Genomic DNA, 26931 nt, shown 5'->3' with positions numbered 1-26931 from the left:
TAAACAGAAGAATGTTTATGTCCCCTTTTAAAAATGGTTACGGACTCTACAGCAGAGAATTAGCATGAGGACCATCTAAAAATAACTTTATATAATATAATTAGGAGCAGAATTAGGTTAACCCTAGATGCTTTGAAAATCCAACTCACAAGAGCCCTACCAATATTTGACTTCCATACTTCCTTACATGTAAAGGTCTCCTGTTGTTCTTCTTGTTTTTGAAAAAGACTCCTTCTGTGCAACCATGCAGACTCTTATTAAGACAAGTTATCATTGGATGTAGCTAAATCAAAAAGCCCTTTCACAAACCCATCACAGAAATTGTCACATGCAAGTATGTTATGGAAATGGCATAGGTGTGGGGATCTTTGCAATAATCCCAGGAAGTGCTTCAGGAATTTCTGGCAAGTGGTTCTTGTGCCTGATCCGTAATTCCCACATCACATTTGCGTAGAAATAGTGCATGTAAGGCTTCCACCGATTTAAAATGTTTTGGGTGAAACTGGATCCAAAGCTTGCAGTTTTTAGGTAATTATTAAGAGTCAAACTTTGATTCAAGTGAATACTTTCACTCTGTATTCATTGCATTAATAACTTCTATGTTTAAGCTTTTAAGGGCGCAACCCTGTGCGTGTTTAGACAGAGAAGATTGCGCCCTAAAAGGACTATCATGGGGGCTGGTGTTGTCTCATTGGATTTGTCAGCATTAAAACCTCTTTCATGGTGTAGAAACTTTGTCATTTGCGTCAAGTGGGCTAACAGAGCTGCATCTAACAGGTTTATTTCTACAACCAGAGAGCTCAGATAATAGGAGCAATATCTTCATTGTTAGTGCCTCCCAGTACTATAAAAAAAAACTAAGAAAATATTACTTTCCTTGAATCTGGAATTCTAGCTAGCCAAATTCTGTTTCGCTTTGATAATATCGGTTCAAAGCATGTGCTAAGATTCTTGACATTTTACATTATAGAAACTTAAAAGCACCAGACTAATAAGATTGGAATGGGTCTTGACTGACCTACTAATGAGTGTCCTCTGCTGGTTTATTAAAGCATAGCAATCTTTTTTCCATCTTCACTCCTAGTAGAGTGCAGGACAGCCATTGAAAAGGAGGACAATTTTTGAAAAACTGTTCCATGAATTGAAATGGGTGCATCTCTAAATGCAAAGTTGGCATAAAGACCACCAATTTTGCTGTCTAGAAACACAGTGGGATTGAGATTCAGCTAAACAACTAGAAAATAAGAGAGCACCTCTTTTTACAAAATAAACTATGTTGACTGGAAATTTGGAAAAATGAAAATACCAAATGGGTTCTTGCTGTAGAAGAGGGGTGTATATAATTTATATGAACAGATAAAAGTGTAATTGTGTCACGAATCCTGGTTCCTTTTGTGGCAAATTAGAGTTTAGACCTTACTGCAGATGTGCATTCTTTATGTCTTAAATTTGGAGCAGTTAAGAAGAGTCATTTGCTGTAGGGCAGAAAGGAAGATGAGAGGTCATTATGAGGTTGAAACGTCTGCCACAGTGGCATCATTCAACAATGGTTCTATTTTGGAGAGTCTCTCTTAAATATCAAAAGTTCTTTGTTTATCATTTTTTCACGAGGAACAGAGGCCCATGTGTGTTTCCCGTTACCATGTTGGAAGCTGATACGATGTTCCTATGGTTCAATTTGCCAGGGTACATAGTCTTTGTCAAATTAGAAGTTTATGCATTTGCATTTTCCTATTGCATCTAAAAATAGCAAACTTGCAACAAAGGAAGAAGAATGGAGTTGTTTTTGAGTTTTACTACAGTAATTATAAAATGAAGCTACTTCTGATTGCTAACATAAGGGCATTGGTTTCTGCATTACTTTAACAAATTACACTGTAATGGGAAGATGGGAAACGGAAAAAGCTTTTTGAGTTAGATATGTCCATGTTTTCAAAACTGTGCTATTTTGTTGGCTTGGATTGTCTGGAATAATAATTCTGAAATCATCCACAATTTTACCTTGGGAGTCTACCCAAGGCATAAATAGAACTTGGAAATAGTGACTACTTTGTATTATCCTACGAAATTAAATACCAGTTGTGGTATTTTTAACTAAAACCAAGGTTATCTCAGGTTTGCTAGAGTAAATTTTTTTCAAAGCTACTCCCAGTTGGATAACTTGTGCCATGTGACAGTTGCAATTGCCAGCAACATGAGAATGAACTTCCTGTTTAGTAGAGTTGCTAAGCTATAAATATTGCCATGGGTTTGGCGACTTGCTTTTAAACCATAAGCTTGTGATTGAAAAGAAAGAATAAGAATTCCTTGACTTTGAGCCAATATGTTTTAAAACAACCTTTTAGTTCCATCCTTCATCTTTACACACACAGAGAGAGAAAGAGAAAAAGGGGAGAAAGCTGACATTTAACCTATAAGATATGAGAGATCGTTTTGCTTTTTTAAAAGGAGCATACTATACATTGAAATTAAACATAATCCTTTTAAAATTTGGGCAATATGACAAGCAGCAAATACCAATTTTGCAATGTGTTTTGAACTCGGACCATTATCTGGCCTATAATTTTGTTAATAGCAGAACATTAGTAGTGAAACCCAGGGAAAAGGCTAACACATTGGATGAATAACATACTTTGCAAACATTGTGCTACAAGCAGTGCTTCAGAGGCCTTTGGTTTGCTCGTATGTTTTTATCTCTAAAGAGGCAATCTTGATCCCATTAAAGTCATTTGCACAGTTCCACTGAGTTCAGTGAACTGGGACTGTATTAATTTCTACTAACTCTAAAATAGCACTATATTTTGCAGCTCATACTACAAAGGTTACTTAGGCTGAATACTGTTTATATCTACATTTTATCTGTTTTTACTTTTGTCATATGCAGAATGATGTCCCACCTCCTCCTGCATTTACATTTAAAAATGATTATCCTAAACTTTATTTACTATGGGTTAGGAAGAGCAGCCTTGTACTGAATTGGTCCATTGGGCCATCTGGCACAGTAATATCTACTCTGACTAGGGATGGATAAATGTGTCTGTTTCACTTTCCATAATGTTTGCATTTTTTTCAAGCACAAGTTAATTCTGTCCTACTTTGGTATCAGTTTGCGAATGTTTTAAAAGTCTGCACAAAAATTTACACATTGTCATACACACGAAAATTTGTATACATTTCTGTATGCATTTTCATACACATGAAAATTCATATGTGCTTTCATATGCATTTCCCCTAATGTATGCATTTAGTATGCAAGTTTCCCTAACTTCCCATTTTTCTATGAATGTTATGCTCGGAGAACAGCATTGCAACATTCAAAGAAGTGCAGAAAACGAAGGATAATTGGGTTCTGATTCATGTATTAGTGCAGGAAGTGCAAATTAGGTTGGTTTCCATTAAAATGTGCACCAAACAAATTTCTCCCCTACCCCTAACTCTGACTGGCAGCAGCTCTCCTGTGTTTTACACCAGCCTAGCTACTCAAGTTCCTTTAATTGAAAATTACATTGAACCTTCAATGATGACTTAATGAACTTGTGCAGCCCAATCATTTAGATGTTTACTTGGAAGTAATTGCCACTGAATTCAATAGGGCTTACTCCCAACTATGTGTGAATACAAATGCAGCCTTCAGTAGTGTTCTGGTATTACATAGTAATGCAGGGATCATCACCAGCATCATAGGAATACTTGTAGTGATCCCTACATCTTGCTTATTCTGTGTTGGCCAGATTTTGCCATATTTCCATGCAGAGGCAGAAAGTAGAAGAGGGGACATATTGGGGATGGTGTTCCCCTAGCTACAGAAGACCTATTGTTTTAATAAGATGGGCTAACACTACTATAATGTTAAGCTGCAGTACCTTCTTCATAGAGGCTGACATAAATGCTCCCTTTTCTAGTTATGCTAAATCAAATGAAAGCAGAATCTATTATTTTAGTAAGGATGGATACTAGCATTTACTTAAGAATGCACCTGGCTTTTATTTTAGTTCTTTTATATGGCTTACTCTGCAAAACATTTTAATTATTTCACTAAATATCTCACAGTTTTGGAATCTAGCAGATTTAGATGGAGTACACTGTTTAGTTGGCCTTCTTAGCTTAGCCCTACTGATTTTAAAGGGCCTCCGCCTTGCATGTTTTGGGTTTGTCAGTATTTCCAGGTCCTCCTGGAAGAAAACATGGCAGTACCCCAGTCTAGTGGTAGTGGTACAGTATCTTGTTCCCACAGGCCACAGTGTTCCTGCACTAGGGGAATAGAAAACTATAGGGAACAGCAGTAGCTCAATAGTAGCAGACATGCTTTATATGCAAATGGTCTCAGGTTCAATCTCTGACATCCCCAGGTATGACTGAGAAAGACTTCTGCCTGAAAACTTGGGGCCAGTCTAAATGGAAACACTTTGTGAAGCGATTTGGGCAATATCCGCATTTTCAAAGAACTGAATTAGCTCTTTCCACAGTACATGCAGTGCTATATTCCTCCGCTTTTGTGGTGTATATGGGAACCAAAACCGCATTCGTTGGGGTGGGGTGGGCGAGGCCCGCCACAAGTAGAAAGGAATGTCAGCAATTGCGTAGGTGTAGGGCAGCCAATGAGTGGAGGCTTGCTCCCCCTCCCTCGCATGTTCAGTGAAGTGCAGTGGAGGACTTGCTTATGAGTAGATGTTCATGACATACTCCACATACACACACGCATTTATGAGGCGGGCAGGCAGCCGCTGGCACCTGGAGGCTGGGCAGAATGAGCAGGAGTCCAAGAGGCGCCGAGAGCAGAGAGCGCAGAGCCAGTGAGGAGAGAGAGCGACTAGCATGTTGTCTTTGAAGTATATTAACTGTCCAATCAACAGCCTTCCTCCCTCCCCAAAAACAAACACGAACTCAATGAAGTGCATCTGAGTACATGTTCATGAAAATCATCCACCCTGGCAATCATCCTTTCTTAGTTGCACAGCTTCAAATCTACAGGCATCCACTGTTTCTCAGATGTGCTCATTCATAACTGCACAGCTTCAAAACAGCAGAGCTGGCTCCCCCCCAACTCCCAAGCCCAATGACCAGTTAAACTGAGAGGTGGCAACTGAGCCAGCGTTTCTCAGCTGTGCTCCTTTGTAGCTGCACAGTTTTAAAACAGCAGGGCTGGCAAAGTGGAACTGAAGGCAATGAGTTACTTCTGGGTAGACATGTTTACCCCTCTGCTCTCCCCACAGCTCCGCCTCATGCTACTTTCCCTTCCACCAATCAGTGCCGCTTCCACCAGCCCGCACCAAAGCCAGCTGGGGTCACACAGACTCCCAGACAGCACAGAAGCCACTGTGACAGGAAAATTCAACACAAAATGAGTTTGAACAAAACCCAGGTTTAGGGCCAGAAACTCCGGGCTAGCTACAGAGAACAGCATGCATCATCTGACACTGTCAATTTGGGGGTGGAATAGAACTGGAGTAAAAAGCCCCATGTAGACAGGGCCTTGGACAGCTGCTGCTAGTCAGTGTGAACAGTACTGATGTTGATGGACCAATAGTCTAATTTAGTGTAAGGTAGCCTCCTGTGTTGCATGGAGAAGGTGGAACAAAAACACTGGAGTTTGAACAAATTAAAGAGAAGATGTCCTCTAGTTCTGCAGAGGTGTAACTCAAAACCTAGAATTAAACTTTAAAAGGAAGAATGAGAAAAAAATGGTGATGAAGCAGGGTATTGCTGCAGGAAAGAAGACAGCCTGGTAGGCATTTGCCAGATAGGTTTTTTTGCTTAGAATGTCACATGAGCACCACTGTCAGGAATGAATCTGGGCGTGTGGAGATAGTTAGCAACTCAGACTCAGAATGGGAACAGCCAGAACCGGGGGAGGCTCCCTCCCTAGTGAGCTCAGATATGGAAAGGGGTTCTTCTCAAGACCTTGGCACACAGATGGCTTGACCTGAAGGGCCCCCCCTTTCCTCCTCCATGAGAACTCAGGTCTCGGGGGGGAGGAAAATGGGCGTGACTGGAGGGATGCTAGGGTCCGACGCAGAGCGAAGCAGAAAAAGTTAGTGGCGGAGCTCAGACGCTCCACCCAGCTGGGTGATAGCTATGTAAGAGGGCACAATTGTAAGGGAGGGGCATACACCCTAAGCTAGTCTGGCCAGGAAGTTCTTGTTCAAACTGCCAGCAATTTTTCTAACTTCCACTTCAGCTCCTCTATTGGTATTCAAAATTGTGTGGAGGAGCTGTTTCCTTTGTAACCTGAGAGTCTCCTAGGATTTGCATTTGTAAAGAACCTGGACATTAACTAATAAAGTAGTGATCCTGAAGCCTGGTATCTTGGCGTGTGTTGATTGCAAAGGGAGAGGACGAAGGAACATGACAACTACTGCCAGTGATCCAAGAGAGGGGTGTTCTGTCTCTTTAAACGTAGCTTTTATATAGTGCACAACATGGTCGGGGAAGAGTAATTCATTACCACTCATGTCACAGGCACTGGCAAAGAAGGGCCTGAGACACTTTTGCCCCTGCATTTCACACAGAACTCCAAACTCCTACAGACATCCTTCATGGGGGGCAGCAGGGAGAGGCAATCACATCTTCCCCATGACAAAATAGCATGATCTCACTAGTGGGAAAACATAGTATCCCTGCAGCAGCGGTGGGGAGATGTATCCAGATGGCAAAAGTGCTGAAGTAGTAGTAATAATAGCCACAGTGCAGCAGGAAGCAAACAATTTGAAGGGAAAACAAACCAGCACACAAGGCAAACAAAGATAGATGTTTAGATAACCAGAAATGACTTCCTTTAAATTAAACAACTCGGGTCTTTTTAATAAGGCAGCAGATATTAAATACCCCTTAAAAATCAAGCCTTGGCCAGCTACTTAAAAGTCCGTCACCTTAGTTGTCTTATGTGAAGTAAACTGATGGGCAGGAAGTGCTTCACAGCAATGGATGTAGCATATAAAAGCTTCCCCTTGGAATTTCAGTTCAAGATGACAGTGATTGTCAGACTTGGCCAGCTTGAGCATTGGGCCTCTCAACAAGATTATATCTTGTTAGCATTACACTACTCATTTTGCTGCTTTTGGTCACATGTTGGCTTCGTATCAATTTATTATACATCCTGCTAGTATTTCAAACTAAATAGAAATGTAGGTAATAGCTATTTATAATTTATGGGTCTCTAGGCCGGAAGAATTCTGGGCATGTTTTCAAAATAATATAACTAAAGGAATGGTTTGTGAAAAAAAAAGAAAAAGGAGAAAGAAGGCAGTATGCCCAAATAAGCCTATACCAAACAAGCAAAATATGAAGCAATCACTGTTGAGACTTTGAGTGGATCCTAAAATAACAGAAAGCACACAAAACTCATAAATATCAATGGTGTATGCACCTAGTTTCATTTTGTGCCTTGACACATGCCAGTTCAAACAAATGTCCACTTCTTTTCAAAATCACACCAGTAGTCATGTTAACATTATTAGTACTATCTCACATTTATTTAGCTCCAGCAATGGGCTAGGTGCTGTATTGAATATTTCTTATTTATCCCTAGTGATGCTCTAGCATTTGGATATGCCCCAGTTGCTGGGAAGTATCCCAGAATAAGGTGATGATATGTAAATACTAACTGCAAAGATAAGATCCATACTTCAACCAATAACATTCCTCTAAAAGAGCTTGCAAATATCGTATCACCAAAATATATGGATCCCAAAGTCTACAAATATTGGCTTAGCTTATTAGCCAGCTATTATTTCTGATTCCCACTAACACACTGCCTTCTCCTGTGTCCACTGATGTACAGGAGGAACTCCTTCTCTTTCATACCTTCTCCATACCCCAGTGAAACTAGATACAATGCCACATCTCCCCTGAGTTCTCTGGTACACTTGGATGTCTTGGGGAGAGATGGGTGTCTTCTCTTATTTGTGATGGGTGCCCAAATTCTCAAGTCCTAAATCCCTAATAGACTGCCATGTCCCCTGTGTTCTCCTGTGAGCATCCTGTGAAGTCTATAGTTAATGCACTAAGAAATTTTCCTAAGAACTCTCTACTCCTTCCCTGGATGCTTTCCTAAATGATCACAACACCTTCCTCTTTGATTTACTCACACATTATGCAGGGCAGATCTATTTCTGCCAGATAGACAGTTCTACGTACCTGTTTGTTGCACATGGTTGCAAGCCTGTGTTTGTTGCATTCATATGTTATGGGTGCATGTAGATAATGTAGGTGCATACTTAAAAACATAAGCATAAATGGGCCCTTAGTGGCTGGGAGTATTGAGTGGTTGTACTTTTTTAGTACAATTTTATCCTAGTGGGTTTTTTTAGTTTTTAAAAAATCTGTTTACTATTTTGTGCTCTCAAGATGTGACATCTAAATAAGTTGATAACTGTTTTATTGCATACAAGTGCAGGGGTACATATGCAACCCCTTAGGTAGCTTCTGTAGGATCAGTAGCTTCTGCTTTGGGAAAATGTGGCCCTTGCCACATTTCCCAGCATTGTTTGCCTTCACATCATTTCTCTTTTTAAAAGTGTTCCCATTCTTATCTTCTCTCTAATTTACAATGTCTCAATATTTATCTTTGTACAAAGATGGATTGAAAGAATAAAATCACTGAGCCAATAATAAGAATCGCTCCTATTAAATGAGTCATAGAAGAGGCTTCAAGTCTTTCCAAGGTGGGTTTTAAAGGAAAGAATGATTGACTCCCCCCACCCCCACTTAAATAACAAGCAATTAAGTGTATTCTTCTAAGAAGCCCACACTCAAATAACAACTTTTGAGTTGCTGCAGTCAGTCTTCTCCTCATGCTGGTGTTGAGATGATTGTTGTGTGTTTTCTTTCTGCATGCAGCAATCTGTCGTTTTATTCAGAGAGCGTATAAGGAAGCATTGCAAATCAGCAAACATCTGGATTTCATGCATACCCTTGAGTGTTGAAAAAGATAGTTGATGCCTCCTGGATCTTGGAATGCAGCTGTGTGTTTGCTCCAGAATGAAAAGCAAGCCATGCATTTAACTCCTTGGAGTGAGAAGTCCAGATTTTGCTCCAAAAGCTCTTGGCAATATGGAGTTAAAGCAGATCTTCTGCTTTTAATTTTTTACACAGGAATGGCAACTTGTGGCTCTCCAGATGTTTGGGTCTACAACTCCCATCATCCCTCACCATTCGCTATGCAGAGTAGGGCCATAAGTTGTTCACCCCAGTTATAACACAAGTCTCTCTTAAACCACTCAAGCTAGCTGGCTCTATAAGCTTTGCAAGTGAATTGGCCCCTTGATGTTTATTGAAGCTTTTGCTGAGGGGAAAAAGAACTAGATAAAAATTGATAAGAATTAGCCAATTTTGCTTTTGTTTTGGTCTGACCAGGTTTTAAACTAGATGATACATTAACTGCATGTACATATGCATTTAACATGCCCTTTTTAACTTTAAAAATAACAGCCGGTGTGTGTGTGGGGGGGGGGAAATCAGTATCAGGACTCTTGTGTACGTGGGACAATCCCTCTGGTCCATAGTCCCAATGAAAATGTCCCCTTCCCAAAAAGCTTTGCAAGGGAAGATAGTAGCTGGGTATGCAATTCTCACTGGGAAAATATCATCCAGTTTGGTACTCGCTTGATTAATCTACAGACTTATGTTTATTAGAACTTGCAGCCCTGCTTGCTCTTTTCATTTTTCAGCACAAAGTGATTTGAGTTTGTGTCCAGGTTTTGTTTTAGGCATGTTGTGTGTGTGTGTGTGTGTGGGGGGGGTGTCTAGAGAAGCTTGAAATGCAGTTTTGCCATTCTGTCCAACTTCATCACCCCAATAACAAACAGCTTTTTATTTTGCTCCAAGATGGACTGACCCAGGGCTGATGTGATAATGTGCAGCAAAACAGGCACATAATTTGACACCATTTTACAGCAGTAGACTCTGAGATGCATAAGGACCTGGATCAGGCCAAAGGCCTCCCTCGTCTGGCATTCTTTTCCCACAGCGGACAACCAGATGCCTCTGGGAAACCCACAAAAAGGACATGAGTGCAGTAGCCTCTTTCTGCTCATGTTCCCCAGCAATTGTTATTCAGAGGCATCAGTATAGTAATACTGATGATGACTATATATTATCTCCAGTATCAGTATTTTGGAGAAAATATATAGCCATCATGACTAGTAGCCGTTGAAAACTTTTTGAAGGTTGAGAACCCATCCCAGATGCTCTCCAGCCTGTGTTGGGCTCCTTGGGCATCCTGAGCACTATCTGCTTTGTCCTAGTGCAGGTATTGTTTTGCAACCGTGTCGTGGAACACAACAAAGTTTGAGCCCAGGTTTTCGCAGAGTGAAACGGCTTCACTAGCACCCACCATCAAGTTGCCTTGTTTTGTTGTGCATTTGCAGTATCCCTATCCCTACGGCATGTGGATGTGATCATCCCTATATAATATAAAAGCTCTGCTGGATAGAGGACCAGTTTCATCTGTGTCAATATTTCCGTAGTGCAGCCTTCCCCAGCCTGGTACCCTACAGATGTTTTGGACTTCAACTCCTATCAGCTTCAGCCAGCATGGCCAGTGGCTAGGAATGCTGGTAATCCAAAACATCTGGAGGGCACCAAGTTGGGGAAGGCTGCCTGAATGTCTTGTTCCATGAGACCAACCACACAGTAACAACGGCCTAACAGCTTTCACTAAAACACCTTGAAGAAAGGGAAATGTGGTGTTCACACTCTAGGGCCATGGTATATTGGAAGTTAATTTTGGCCTAGACTCACATTTCAAAAAAGAATATTTTACTTCAGAAAGGGAATTGATTTCTAGCCACAGATAGAAGTAAATGAATAGCTCTCTATGGCAAAAAGGCTTTCAAGCAGTCAAATGGGGATAAGTGCAAAGGCAATGATCTACAGATTTGCAACACATTTCCCTTGATGATTTCAAAAAGGGTTATATTTTCCAGTAAGGTGTTTTCCCCTGTCAAATAGGCATTTTTGCTCACTTGTTTGTTTTAACACTCAAGGGCAGTGAATCTTTTTTCTTTTTCTTTTTTAGGTAAATGTAGTTTGCTAGCTGCATTCAAATTGCATCCGTTTGAGGGGTGGGTGCACATGGAGCAGATCAGATATGGATTAATCACCTGCATAATTGCTTTGCTGGATTGGAGCCCATCACAGTACAGGCTGTATAGGCAATGAAAGTGCAAGGAAGTCTAAAAGCAATGGCAAAATCTCATGATGGAGTAATTTCTTCCTAACCCATTGTCGTTATATTGATTGACTTGTGGCCTCCATAACCTTTTGAACTTTGAAAATAAATAATAATTAAACATCTATATTGTAATGCATTAAGGGATTTTGTAGTCTTAGTGATCAGGCCTCTGGCAGAAATTGGTTTGGCTATCTGCTTGTCACAGAGAGGCTGGGCAGCAAGAGGACCTTGTGGCTGAAAGAGATGGATAAGCCAGGCGGTCCAAGCAAAGGTGGACTAAGATGGGGCCTTGAAAAGGCTTACTTAGAGGTCTAAGCCAGGGCTGTAGGCCTCTATAGAGTATGTATCTTGTTTTTGTTCTTTCTGATATATAACCGTTTTACCTACCACATTTTACTTGGAAATGACATTCCTTGCAATTCAGTAGATTTGTTTTATGGATGCAAAGACTGTTTTTCTTACGAAAAACTTCTGTGCCCTCTTGTCCTGTTATTTTGTCAATAATGCATAGATTTCATCCTGAATGTGGGAGTTTATTTTCATTAACCAATTTTAATTCTGCTAATTTTAATTTGTTCTAACATTAGATTTTATTTTGTCTGCTGTTCTAAACAGCTTTCTGCTATGTCATGGCATGGGAAAGCAGCGTAAAAGTATTTTCATGAATGGATGGATGGGTGGATGGATGGATGGATGGATGAATGAATGAGGGTATTTAGTCTATGTGTGAGAATGGGATTTCACCTGCTGTCCCACCCTAGATGTCACAGGCCCTGCTGCTCCTGTCCTCGAATGGCTGTGCATTTAGCGTGACATCTCCAGGAAGAAAAAAGCCTACGTGTACACTGCAGTTTGCATGTAGGCTCTCCACGTGATTGGGAGCCCTAATTGCACAGGATTTTTCATCATGCCTCGGCTCCCCTTTTCAGTCATTGGTCTGAATGCACAGATGTCAGGAGCAGGGCAGGGGAGTGTATGGGCCCACTCCCGCCTCCATGCATTTAGTCTACACGTGGAGGCAACCATCTATAAAGATCTCCAGTGTATAGGAATGATGATGGCTCTAAACACCATGAAAGCTAGGGCACTGAACAGAGAGCATGTGTCACTCACTGTGACTCACTACTGCTTCTTTGCCCACCAGCTTGGTACTCTGATGCTCCTAGCCTGAGCATCCCACACCCAGCAAGGGTACTTAGAGCATGTCTATACAAGGCTCATGTAGTGTACTGAGTCCCCACAAGTTGTACAACTTTAATAGATCTCATTACCTGTCCATACAGTATATCCTAAGCACAGTGATGTTGTGGTAAATTTAGAAATGCAGGCACTTATCGTGGCAGTCCGCACAGCCATGCCTCCAAGGAGAATCCAAAAATGCAGACGGCTGTGTTGACAACAAACTCATTTTAGCATTTTCATCTCCACTAGGAGCAGGTCTTTTGTAAAGCTAATGTCTCTTAGCTGCCTATTTGAGACCAAGCCACCCCAAAGTTATGTTACTGTATTGTATTTTTTAGGTTTTAATCTTTGTAAACCACAGCTTTGGCTATTGGGCAGTCTAGAAACTTAATAAATAATGAAATAAAAATACTTTGCATATTGACAGGCAACAATATATTGCTGCTGAGAAAATTACTTTCCCCCCAGCTACTGTGAAGATTGCAGCTAAGCTCAGAGGGAAGCGAGAAGTCAGTGTGGCGGGGGCAGATGATGTCAGCATCCTTGCTAATGAATAAAGCGCTGGCACAGCATCTCTGCCACTCTAGCTCCACTATGCCAGTGCCCATGCAGGGAAGTGTGGGCCCCACACAAATTGGACAGGGGAGGTGTGAGTAGTGAGAATCCTGTCATGCCTTCTTTTCAGAAGCACCTAACTGGAAGTGTCAGAATCTCCCAAGCAGGCTTACACTAAACCATAAAGCCCACTAAACCATAAAGCCTAACCATGCGGTAGAACTGCAACCCCTTACTGTAGAATACAGTGTTCAGTCAGTTGACCTCGATGTTTAGAGCCTTTTAAAGCTACAGCCATTTTAAATAAAATCAAATGTGGATATCAGCATGTAATACTTATAAGTGGCTTGTTTAATTAATTGAAATGCAATTGCTGAGTTGACTGGCTGTGGGAGGGCAGAGGGGGGCTCCAGGGTAAACAAGATAAGGTGATACATATGGTACAAAACAGTTTTGCTGAAGTGGGAACAAATAAATCAATACAATTAGTGGTAGAGATATAGGAAACATCATGTCTTCCTGCATCACAGCAATATATTGGTAAATTTTTCCAAATCAGATACCATTAAGAAACTATCAAACATAAATTTCATAATCTATGTGAAGGGACTGAAAAAAACCCAGTGATAATATTGACTACAACATCCATTCTGAGAGGGAAAACAGCCTTGATTCTGCCCTTAATGTACAGCAGAAAGTGTGGTTTGCCTTTGAATACTTCTGTATTCTTGATTCCTGCAGAAATCTGTTCTGTACTCTTGGTCCCTGCATAGTTTTGTATTATGTTTTCTGCACCAACATTTCTCACTCTGTTTTGTGGTCTAATTACTATTCTGCTGTACAGATGGGCAAGCGTTATGGATATGCTGAGAGTGGGTGTGATGTGGTTTGAAAAGCCTGGATGCACGGAATGAGTGCATCTAATACTTAAAAATTATCCCATCGGGAAGAGGTCAACAACATTCTTTTATTAATATGGGGCTTACTCAGGAGTTCCCTCATAACATGGAAATGAAGTCCAGGGTTAAGTTTTTGCAATACTCCTGTGCTTTTGAAATGACCCTATATACTATGAGCAAAATATATCTCGTGGTGCCAATCCTTATGTAGCCAATGCAGCAGCATCCACACACAAGAGGGAGATAACAGCCAGCTTGGAGGAACCCCAAGGTTTACAAAAGTAAAAAATAACTTTAGGGGAAAACAACCCCAAAACAATCTAATGGGAACTGGGCATGCTCAGTATGCACAGAACACTGTCTGTTGGGGGAAAAACATAAAATAAGGGTGGGGAAATGGAATATCCTGGAAAGGTCATGGCCAGCTGGCTGGCTGAAACCCCGAACTCCATACTGCAACATTTTGTTGCAAGTCCTTCTTGGTTAATGTAAGGTCCAGACCACCCATGAGGTACAGTGAATCCCCCACTTCAGGCAGAAGATCCAGAAGGGTCATGGATCATGTGTTGTCCCTCCCACACTGCCTGGAGGGCCACGCACCCCTAGGGCACGGGCAGCCACTTTCTTGTAGCTAGCACAGCTCTCCAGAGTGGTCACCAGCACCCACCCTATGCCTTACCATGAGCACCTCAACCTAAGGCAAAGGGCAGGCAGGTTTGGAGAGCCATGTAAACCTGCTGTCCCGAAGCTCTCAGGAGCAGTGAGTCAATGCCTTGAGCCACACTGACTGCTCTCTCTTGCTGTGGCATTTGTGCTGTCTGAAGTGTTGCCTGCCCAGTGCTTAGGTCTTTGAGGACTCCTCGTAGTGTTAGGCATCAGGTGGGTGGGCTCTCTGGGAAGCCCTGCCAGCTCCTTCCTGAAAGCAGTTGTCACAGTTCTCCAGAGAGCCCGCGCAGCCAAAATGCCTTGTTCTGAGGGGTCCTTCTTCATTGTGAGGCATTGGCAGGGAGGAGGCCTTGAAGAGTGCCTGTTCTGCCATAGCACAGGCAATCTCCAGGGACATCTCCTGCCAATGCCTCTCTATGAGGAAGAACTCCTCACAGTGAAGCATAGAGGGGGAGTCAGGTGGCAACGGGGAGGAAGAAAGGAAAGGGGGGATGTTGCTGGGATGAAGGGAGATAGAAGGAGGGTGGTGGTGGTGGGAGGAGGTGGCAGGAAGTCTTGTACCAGCCCTGTTCAATGTAATAGTTTAACAAATCTGAGGCATGGTATTCTCACGATACTTTAAACTAGTTCATACTTTACAGCAAGAGATAGTTTGCTAGTCAGAAATGCTGTTTCTGGCTCATTTGCAGGCATCATTTGCATGTCTGAAAACACATGGTAAAGATAAACCAAGAACTTCTCCCAGTTACAACTTCCAGGTGCACGTTGACCATATATGCTCTTCAAATGTTACAGAAAACGTGTGATTAACCAATGATGGGAAAATAGGGGTGTGCTTTGGCTGCACAATGTGCAGTGCCCCCCCCTTCCCGGCCGAGTGTTGGGTTTGGATGTGTAAATTTCAGGTTGAGACTCCTACCTGTGGCTGAGAAACTCTCCAGCCAGCCTTGGACACATCACCATGGCTTGGATGGATCCAAAAGATTGTGAGAGGAAGGAGAATATATACGTGTGCTGCTCCATGGCTAGCAGAAGACTTCTCACAGTGCAGCCTCAGAATGTATTGGGGGAGCAGCATTACAGCATCCTTCCCCAACCCAGTGCTTTCCAGTTGAATTGGACTTCAACTACCATCAGCCCCAGCCAGCATGGTCAGGAATGCTGGGAATTATAGTCCAAAACCTCTGGAGGTTGGGGAAGGCTGCATTACAGTATGAGAAACATGGTGATTAGAGATGATGCAAACTGCAGCATATAAAGTTTACCTGAGCCATAAATAGGTATTGAGAAAGAGCTTCTTGTGCAGATGGAAGAACTTCTCTAGGGGCTTCTTCACACGGAGCTTCTATCCTGTTATTGAGATTGCTCACTCACGGAAGTTTGCCGGTCCTTTTCATGATGTCATCAACCTCCAGGGCACAGCCAGAGGTATTTCCTGATTATTTCACGTTAAAAAGATGAGTAGAAAATAAGGTATAAAAAAAACCTGGTTTGTTATGCTATTAAAACAGCCACTGGATGGTGCTGTTTCATTGAGTTCTATGGAACCTTGAAAATTAAAAGCTTCCCCTCTCAGCAGTCACATGGTCACCACCTGGGAGCCCGCTGTAAACGCCCAAAGGCTCTACAACAGGTAGGACTGCGGATTTTTCCTTAATGAAAAGACACCCTAGATTTGGGGTCCTTTTTCTCACACTTTTCTGCTGGCAGAAAGGCAAATTTGGATTCTTCCCACTCTGTAACTGTCTTCATGGAGAAGTTGTGAGTTTAAAATGCCTCTTTGGGCTCCTTGGAGGAAAGTGAGACTACAAACGTTAATAAATAGATAATATATCCATTAGCATTATTCAGTAAAGCCGCGGTTGTGATTAAATACAAGTTCCATCCATATATCTTTTACACCATATATGACTTGGTCTGCTCCCTGATACTCAGCATAGAAAAGCCATTAGTGCAATAAGGTGGGGATCAGAAATTACTTTTAAAGATTTTCTTCTTTTGGATGAGAACGTTTCCACTTGGGTTTTCCTCTGCCATTTCCACTCAGTCAAGGTAATGTACTATGAAATGCTTAACAGATGTAACATGTGAGTAGAAAACTTCAATTAGCTTCTTGAAAAGAATGAAGCTACATTGTAGATTCAGAAGTTGCGTGATTTTCTGGGCTATATTGCATTATGGTTGCTGTCCCTTTTTGTGATTCATGACAGTATTCATTATTTTACTTTAGAAATAAATGAAACAAATTAGCAACCACAGTGCAAACAATAACAAATTCTGACATTTCTATTCCACCTGTTCTCCCAAGTAGTTCATGGTGGTGTACATGGGGCTACCATTTTATCCTCACAGTAAACCCTGTGAGATGGCCCAATCATTCCCTCTATTTCCAGTGCTCAGGCTGTGAGTGCCAATCCTTATGTAGCCCAGGCATTACTATCGACATACAAGAGCGGAGGTATCAGCAGGATTGGGGGAACCCCAACATTTGCAGAAATACAAAAAATGTTTAGGAAAAAACTCTTAAACGGGGTGGGTCAGGGACACACACCCCAAACAAGCCAGGGATGTTTGAGCATGCTCAGGGGCCACAGAATGGTGAATGACAGTTGGGAACAGTAAATGAAAACTGTAGAAGGGAAATCAAATGGACCTGGTGTAATCCTGAACATTGCAACGTTTTGTTGGCAGATCCCACTCATATGGCCTAGATGTCACTGCACATAATCTATCGACTCATATGGCCTAGGTGTCACTGCACATAATCTATCTACTTGTCCTGTCTCAGGGAGTTAGGTCTTCTCCTCTATGCATGTGAGGGGGTTTTGCATGGGAAACACCCCCCTCCTGCACACCATTACTCAGATTCCAAAGATGCTGAGAACTCCACATTTCCTTAGCGAGAGGCTTAGTAAATAAGTCAAGCTAGGCTTCTTTGGAAACCTTGGGAGAGAGGTATGCTGTCGTTAAAGTTTATACTGCTCACTTATTTAACAAAAACTCTTTTTGAAAGCCCTGACTGTTTCCCCCCAAATGAGGAGACCAGAAGCATTCACAAAAAGAGAAGGTGTTAGACAGCATTCCATTCCATTTCTCCTTCTGCAGTGCCTTTAGTTCCTACATAGGGCTCCTAGGGCATTGGGGGAGAAAGTGGTTATTTGCTCTGGTGCTATGCTCAGCAAGAAATAAACTATTTGTAAACACCATTTACTCAATAAAATCAATAAAACAAAAAGCAAGTTCTTGTACGGGTCTGGGGAAAGAAATAGTTTGCTTTTAAAGCACCATGGCTGAGAAGCATTATAAATTTACACTTCCTGACATATGCCCTTCGTAGACTTGTAGTTCTCCTGTTTTTATTGTCATTTATGTGATATCTGCAGCATTGAATATATTCCATTTCAGCAAATGTATGGCTTTTAATCAAATAAAAATGTAATGCAAACTAGGGCTAGATTCCATCTGTTCTTCATTTTCTCCTAATTTATAATCAGGAAATCCATTCGTACATGGCATATAATTTTTGCGCTTTCTAGTGGCTTGTGGAATGTAACATTCTGCACACAGTCACATTTAAATTGATAACTGTCCAGGCGAAGTGTAATTTTAAAGTACAGGCTAAAGAAAGGTTTAATCTCTATATTAGAAGGGCTGGGCCAATTCTGTTGCTGCTGGGTTTTCCTGAGTTGTTTTGCCTCTGAATTTAACTAAGACCTTCCTCAGTGCATTTAACTTAAGGTGCCTCAGTAGAGGCTAAAGCTTTCAGTGGAGGATGCGGTTTAAGCATCCAGATTAAATGCAGGCTCTCCTTAGCTGCAGGCCACATGCATGTATGTACTCATCATTGATTTTCAAATGATGGGTTTATATATCATTGGTTTAGAGTCCACGGTCTTACATTCCGGGATCCATATTCTGCCAAAAGCATAACAATTTGGTGGCTGGAAGGAGAAACAGTCATTATATGGCTCCAAATTGCTAGCTGGCACAATGTGCCAAGAACAGCAGAAATCCACTGGTAAAGACAAGATTGCAGTCGCTCTTTAAAATAATTTGATGTTCTAAAAATACAAATGCAGGAAATGTCATCACGTTTCAAAATATTTTACATTAGTAGGTAAATACATAAAGAGTTATGTGATTGGTGTTTTTAAGTGGCACTCTCTAAATGATGGGAAGGCATTGCTGGTGTTAAGTTTTTGTATTAAATAAATTGCTTTGATTTGATGTAAATCGTTTGAAGCAAAGAATCTGTCTCTTCTCCCTGCTACTTGTTTCTTTTCCTTTAAAATAACAAGTAGAAAAGTGTAGACTGATGGAGGATATAGATAGGCACACAGACAGATGCATATGTACACACTTTTCATGGTATTTTTACATAGTGTGTATGCATGCAAGAACTTCATATTCACATGCTGAACAACTGCTTGTCATGTCATATTGTATGACATACCATAACAGGGTTTTCATTTTCCACAACAAAATAGCCCCTTTATGTAAATCCATACTGAACAAAGCCTCACTTCATTGCTTCATTATTGCACTGCCCCAAATTCCTTAAATATTCCTGTAATTCTTCCCAAAATTTAATTTTAGATTTGGATAATTATTTGAATCACATTTCACATGGATAAAGCAAATGTTTGGTGCTACTCAGTTCATGTCTTGCTTATGGGCTTTCAATAGGTATCTAGCTGGCCACTGTGGGAACAGAACGCTGAACTAGATAGGCCTTTGGTCTGATCCAGCCTGGCCCTTACGTTCTTATATTTGTTAATTGGACACCCTTCCTTCCTTCCTTCCTTCCTTCCTTCCTTCCTTCCTTTTTTTTACATTTAATTCCATCCACATCTCACCAAATGCAGACAAACCCAATTCCTTACCCCATTGACTTCAGTTAATTAAATCGCTAATTAAATAACATAAGTAATGAGGGAAACCGAGGGCACACTCCAGTATGAAGTTTTCCTGTGCAAGCTACATTGAAATGAAACACCAATAGAATTATTTACTAGTGGTGTGCACTGACTCCCAGCTTCAACGCGGACCCTGATTCAGCACTTCAGGAAATGGATGAATTTGGCGTGGACTAATTTGGAGTCCATCCAATTCAACGTCAAACCAAACCCAAATCGTGGTTTGGAAATCCAAGGCTTCGTGTCTCCTATTGACTATCATGGGAAATAAATAATGGTTATAACATTTTTCCTCTTTCTCAAAATTGGACAATAGCTGTAAGCATAGTTGCCTGTTAGGTGGAGATTATACCTGCCAAATGCTGAAAAATACATGCAGGAGTCTGTGTACTACATGCCTTTTTTTAAAGGGAACCGCTGATAACTTTTTTTTATTTCTTGGCAGAATTAGATGAAAATTGCAGAGATAGTTGCCCTTTCTGAGAGAATCAAGCCTGCCAAATTTCAGAATGGTTGCTAGGGGTTTTATGCAAGTGCAGCCTTGACATTTTTGTGGGTCTCCAAAAGAGGACATGTTTATCCCCCTATGTTCCTTATGGACCATCCTTTTGAAAATGACAGACAACCTAGAAGTGTCCCTAAGTAAGAAACCTGAAAAGTTTCAGAAGGATAGGTGCAGCAGTTCATGTGGAAGGGGAGTCATAGTTTTGGGGGTTGGGAAGTAATTTTCTTTCCCCCCCCCCAGTTTTTGGGTAATTCCTGTGAAAATGGCACACATCATAGAGATGTTCCCAGGCAAGAAACCTGAAAAGTTTCGGAAGAATAGGTTTAAGTACTAGGGAGTTATGATTGATAACCATTTTAAGGCTTTCTTCATAGTGATGCCTGGTGGTGTTGGTCCCATTCTTGCCCTCCCCAAAGCACAGTGATTGGAGCCCCTGGTAAAAAAAACATTACCAACCATACTGTCAGTCACTCAACTGTACTTCCTCCATCCTCCTGCTCATAATCAGGGTTTAAAGAAACTAAACTAAAAGACACTATTTGCTGGAGACATAAAGTCTCTGTGTCTCCCAGTCAGGAGTTGGTAACGAAGCCTCATTCAGTTCTGACTTCAGTTCTGTTGAGTTTGGAGGGAAGCCTACTTAGCCTCAGGAAGCAACAGAACTGGTCTGATTCTGCTCAGGCTTCATCCGAATCCAATGCACATCCCAATTATTTACAATTTTGTACAATATGTGATGTATAAGGGCAGAACATCTTGGAACATTGAGCCCCTTGAATTTTTAAGTATTTCCTAAATAACTATGCTATGGTTTACCATCACTGATATTGGTCTCAGAGATTATGTGGCTCTGTCGGTCTAAAAGCATTAATTTGCGCTGCAGACCTATGCAGTGTATAAGTCATATTATGCTGAATGGCTTTTGCTCCCTAGTAAGTGTGTTTACAATTTCAGCTTTAAAATGTTAACTAGCTTACTATTTGAAAATTGCGGGGGGGGGGGGGAAGCCTGTTCAAATGTGTTTTGTTTCATATTTGCTTGATGTGTGTGTGTGGGGGGGGAGAGATAGAGAGAGAGAAGTACCTTCCCCCTGCATCCAGCTTGCCTGGCTGCAGGGAGGATTTTTGCAGGGGGGGGGAGAGACGAGCGGAACCCCATTGGCGTTCCCGGGTGGCACCACCAGAGAAGGGAGGGGCTTACTGGCCATTTTAGGCTGAGGAGCCCCTCCCTTCTGCCTCTTCGAAGCACAGCGCCCTCCCTCCCACCCTGTATGCAGTGTGGGTTTACTAGTTGTTGTTTTGGGGGCCGAGTAGGAATTTTTGGCTCATAGTCTGATTGGCTTTGGCTATGCATCTTTTTTCCTACTTCACACTATAAGTGGGATTTGGGAGCTTATTGTTTCAGTTTTATTTAATTACTTAGGCTGATTGGTCACATTTAAATCAAAGGCTCCACTCTACAGGCATTGAATGTCTCGCCCAATACAATACCAGGCTACTCTGGTTTAGAAAGGGTGCCCACTTAGGTTGCCCTTGGCAGATCTCAACAATTTCAATAAATATGGCCCAAATTTTATACCAACTACTTGTATCTCATCTCTTTATTTTCTCCTTCCTTTCACCCGCAAAGATTTCTTCAGCATACATTGCTGATTTCATGTTCGTATGCAGCTTTTTTCAACTTGTACATTGTAAATAACTATTGGTATTGCATTATCCTAGTTTCCACTAGGGTTCTCTGCATCACAGGGTGATTAAAGGATAACTGTTTCAATGGCCTTGAAAAGATGCCCTTAGATGTGAGGCTTCCCACTATCAGCACAGTAGGTCCCTTTTGGTACAGCTGTCATGGGGGGTGCGGATGGCAGATATTGAAATGAAATATGAGTATAAGCCCCAGGTAAATGACTTGGGAAGCTGCTACCATAGTAAATACATTCTGGAGCCCTCTCCTTTTTTTAATAGGCTTTTCCTTTTTCTGAGTGGCGTTCATGGGCAACAAGGAAGACCCAGCTTTTGATGCTGGGAGAGGGTGCTAATTGCAGTGCTGTGCCAGCATTATCATGGTTATTATTGCAGTTTCAGAAGGGAAGCTCTGTTTCTGAAAGCACCAAATTAGCACAATACGAAGAAGCTTGAATGTCAGGATGAAAAGTCTTAAAAGCAAGGGCAGCAGAGATGAGATGCAGGGGTGTTTTCAAAATCAGAGCCCACTCCTCCCACTGAAATCAGCATTCAGGGTCAGGCTCTGAAGGTGGAGGAGGGGGCTGAGGGAGACAGGGAAGTATTCAAGAGGCTTCCTAGTCCTCCAGTTTTTTCTTCTTTCTTTCTTTCTTTCTTTCTTTCTTTCTTTCTTTCTTTCTTTTCTGGAAATTATAGCCTTGCTGTGCTTTCCTTTGTTTCAAAACAAAAAAGCCTGAAGTGGGGAAAAAAGTGAGTCAGGCTAGGCAGAATCCTCTTGCATTTGCCCATGAAAACAGCCCAATTCGACAGAGTTTTCTTTTGTTCTTCCTTTTCCTCCTCCCCCCACTCTCCATAATATCATCTGAGGTTACCTTCTTTCTTCTAAGTAGCGAATGCTACACTGTATTCAGTTCAGTGTTCAATACTGTATAACAAGCATGCAGAATCCAATCCAATGGCTGTCTCAGGAAACTCAGATTCTTCCCAAGTTCACCAGAATGTCTGTTAGGATCCTAAACAAATTAAGTAGGGATGTGAGGCATTATTTATTTAATTAAAACATTCCTATCCCACCTTATATCATTAAGATCTCAGGGCAGAATACAGATAACATAAATGTAAACAATATAAAATAATAAATAACTTAAACACCTAAAAACATATTAAACTACTAAAGCTAAAACCAGTTAAAATCTAAAACAATAAAACAGTTAAAACAGTGTGCTAGGGAATGCATTTAGCTCTCAAAGGCTTTGGTAAAAAGCCACGTTTTTACTTGGCGCTGAAACGAGACCAATGTCTGCACCAATCAGGCCTCCAAGGGGAGGGCATTCCACAACCGGCGTGCCACAGCACATTAATAATTCTTGGAGCTCTCAGCAGTGCACATGCAGTTATTCTATTCATTCCCCCCCTCACACACACACACACACACACACCAGTCCTTTGAGATAGGTTAGGCTCAGATTGTGACTAGCCCAAGGTTATCCATTAACCTTCATGACTCAAGTGAAGATTTGGATCCAGGCCTCCCTGGTCCAGTGGTAAGCAAGTACAGCTGCTCTAGCAGGACTTGCGAATAAGAATGTGGGCTCCTAGAAAGGATATCTAGATCAGGGATAGGCAGAAGGTAGGTCTGGATCTCAGTGGAGGCTGGTGACTCTGATGTCAGGGGGGCCGTGAATCCGCTCCGGGTTTCAGTCAGAACTCTAAAGGAGCTATCCAAGGTGTGAAGCAGCCTCCACTGCTGGATCAACTGGTAGATGTCCAAGTGATTTACAGTAAGTTGGCAAGTATTTCTGACTCCCAGTTGTTTTAACAATGGCAACAAGATTATCTCCTCCCTGCCCAGTCAGATTATACTGCTGGAATGAAGAAAGCTGGGGAGGGGGGTGAACCAGAAGAGTTTTGTGTGGAAGGACTGTGCTCGATTCAGTTCTGGTACTCAAAACAAATCCTTGAGCTCAGACTTCTTTAATTCTGTGTATGTCTTTTGCACCTGGCTCCAACTAGTGGATGTCAGGATTCCAGTTTGTTTTTTTGTTTGTTTTTAAGTAGATCTTGAAATCCTGAAGTCTTCCAACCCCTGATCTAGGTGATAGGCTATCTAGCTCTTTCCCCACCTCCTGCCTTCCGTAATCTGGCCACAACACCCCCTTCCTCCTTCAGGAACCAGCTGCACCTTTTCCTGTCTCTGGATGCCACTACCATAGTTCAGCTTCCTTCTTTCCTCCCTCCCCTGAACAAAAAGGCTACAAAACCGAAAGAGGTATGACCAATCCATGACATGGGCACCAAATTCCTGCTGTTTATCAGCCCTTGAAGGGCTGGTTGCCAGCAGTACATATTTATATGATAGCAGGAAAAGCCTTGTGCTGCATTCATGTACCCGCAAATGTCACGTGGCTGCAACAAGTACTCCTGCCTGCCACGGCACCTGTGAGGGCAGAGAAGTCCTTTGAGAGCCACCTGGCCATGACTGGTAGAGGAAAATTGCTCAAACCTTTTTGGGGAAAGCTGTGGACTTTCCCCCTTGGACTGTCTGTTGCTTCCCCCACTACTGACATTCCAGTTGTAAACTTCTCTGAAGAGGGACCAGTCCTCCCCCACCCCCTCATATCCCTCAATTAAGCACTGTGAATGTATGTACATCAGTGGTGCTACAAAACAGTAATGAAAATATACCCCCTAGCCTCTAATAATAATCTACTCTGGGAGGGGCATGAAAGAGTGAGTAGTTGGCCAGAGGTAAAAAGAAAGGCAGAAAGACTAAGCCACTGAAATGTACATTGATGGAGAGTAGGTGTGCAGAAGGAGCAATCTCGTCTGGATTTGTAATGTATGATCCAGGGGTTGAGTAGCTAATCCTATATTAGCTACTATATAGCTAATATACTATACCTATATAGTATATAGGATTAGCATTTTCATTCTCTGAAAGCTTATCCTTATGTACCATCCACGCATGAGAGGGAAGTATTGGCAGGCTTGGTTTTTGTCCTCTATAGAATTTGCGTTCCCATAGATTAGGTGTCCTGCATAGCCCCTATGCTTGAGGCCAGGTGCTTGAGGCAGAAAATCCAAACAATACCCCATCTTCCCATTAATTAACATGGAACACAATTTGCCAGGAAGTTCTTCTGTGCATGCCACATTGATATAAATGGGAGCACAGGATGTTGCACACTTGCTTTTCATTTTAAAGGAGATTATGAAGGAGAACATCCTTCTACATTGTGCACAGTGGGTCATATCTGACTGTCTCCCTCTCAGCTGCCTTTTGTTTGGAGGAAAAAAATCTGTGCACACCCCACATTTCTTCATGGGAGAACACCCTTTTTCTCTAGGGTCTTCAGAACAATCTGAATATACACTTTGTGGGCAGTTACAATATGGGAAAAAAGTTTCTTTTTTTCTGCGTGTATGTTGTGTTGACTAAATTAAAGCATTTGTCTACATACCTAAGAAACATTTCTATCTGTATCTGTTCTGAATGTTTTGTTTCACTCTCTGTGCCAAATTCAACAGGGAACGGGTATGGCAACCCCCGAAACTCACCAGGTCTGCTGGTCTCACCTGGCAACTTGAACAAGAATATGCAAGCAAAGTCTCCTCCCCCCATGAACTTGGGGATGAACAACCGTAAACCAGATCTTCGAGTGCTGATCCCACCAGGCAGCAAGAATACAATGCCATCTGTGGTAACACATTTTCTTCTTTCCCCTTCCAGATTACAAATATTCCAGTATTCACTAAGGTCAAGACTGACTGAATGCCCAGTTCAGGGGTTGGGCAACTTATGGCCCTCCAGATGTTTTCACCTACAGCTCCCACCAGTGGTGAAGGACAATGGGAGCTATAGGCGAAAACATCTGGAGGGCCACAAGTTGCCCTCTCCTGGCCTAATTTCTCCATTGTGTAACACCCTTGGCTGAAGAAAGGAGTTGCTCAAGCTTCCTCATGTGCAAACTCACAGAAAAGAAAGACTTATGAGTCAGATTTAATTACAACTTAATATCAAAAGTCTGGACTGGACTGAAAGATGCAGATTGTTTCTTAATCAAATTTCTTAATCAAATTAACTATCACCTCTCTGAACACATACGAAATCAAAATCCCTGTACATGGAGTTTGATCAGGCTGTTTGATCGCACAGGACCCTAAATTGTTGTATTCTGAATAGGCCAATTTCTTTCTTTCTCTCTCTCTCTCTCTCTCCTGTTTTAGTGTATTTATTTTCTCCAATCCTCTTCCTTTCCGCTCCTTTCCTTTTTACTACTTTTCTCAGATTGGGGAGGCCTGCCTCAACATGAGCACTGGGTAGTTTTAAACTCCTTGGTACTCCTTCAAAAAGCTGTTTGACTTCATTGCTCTTTTGATCAAGCCCAAAATTATGCTAGTGTATTTGATACTGCAGCAGCTGTTCAAGAAGGTGAACATGGAGACGTGCTGTAAAATTCATGCATCCCACCTTTAAACTTAAAAATTTAGAAAAGGAGATATTCTTCCCTGACTAGCTTAATTGACCTTGAGGCACAATATTAGTTCAGACCTAACTTCAAACCATGGTTTAGAGCAACAAGAAGTACTCCCTTGCATGCAGTTAGCTACTTCCTGTACTTATGGCGCAAACCAGTGTTTGATCCTGGTCTGCAATCCTGATTTGTAGGGCAAGCACAAACGATCAAGTCTCTTTGTACATCCCATACAAATTCCAAGAGAGGACTCACGCTTCCCCCTGCTTTTCTAGAGCTCATGTGAAGGGGAGGTGCATATCTTCGCTGTGGGAAAATGTGCATTCTGGCCCCACATTGGGAGAATGCACACATCTCCCATGGGCCTTCACATCACGTTCCTGCTTTACTGTGTCTAAACCAGGCACTAGAGTCTGCCTCCATTTTTTATAGACCTTGTACATTTTGGCAAGCAGCTTCTACCTACTTTTTGTGAGAAAATGGTGTCAGCTTGCTAGGGGTCCTTCAGCCATGAGCAGGCACAGCTATGAAAAAATGGTGCCAAAAACCATTGAACACTGCATTGGAGATTGTTTAAGTTGATTGATTGTTCGTCACTCTTCCTATTCTCAGGATTTGCTCTCAACTTGTTGTTTGGATAAGGGCAAACCTTTACTTATCTGTGAGCAAGAATCCACAACAAGGCTGCAGTCCTATGCATATGTAGTTGGGAGTAAGCCTCATTAAACTCAGTGGAACTGACTTCCAAGTAAACATGGCATTGTAAGGGTGCAGTTTATTCACTTTCTTGAACTGCACAAGAAACATGGTTTGACCATATCAAAACAGACCATTTGTCCACATCTAGTGTCTTTTTTAGAGTATTTGTATTGCCACTT

The 26931-nt window shown here is 41.8% G+C and overlaps 1 protein-coding gene across 7 annotated transcripts in view; it reads left to right on the top strand.

Annotated features, from left to right (window-relative positions):
- MEF2C (myocyte enhancer factor 2C) overlaps positions 1 to 26931 on the top strand; it is a 201601-nt gene that overhangs the window by 155614 nt on the left and 19056 nt on the right. For all 7 annotated transcript variants that reach the window (XM_084833623.1, XM_084833622.1, XM_084833626.1 and 4 more), the window contains one exon: positions 25107 to 25279. In XM_084833623.1, coding sequence (XP_084689749.1) covers positions 25107 to 25279 — 173 coding nt within the window. The remainder of the gene's footprint in view (positions 1 to 25106; positions 25280 to 26931) is intronic.

This window comes from Heloderma suspectum, chromosome 2 (assembly GCF_057233095.1).
Source record: "Heloderma suspectum isolate Gila_16-S chromosome 2, 16-S_ref, whole genome shotgun sequence".
Lineage (NCBI taxonomy): Eukaryota > Metazoa > Chordata > Lepidosauria > Squamata > Helodermatidae > Heloderma > Heloderma suspectum.
Note: the sequence above shows the minus strand (reverse complement) of the source record. Positions and strands in the feature narration are given on the sequence as shown.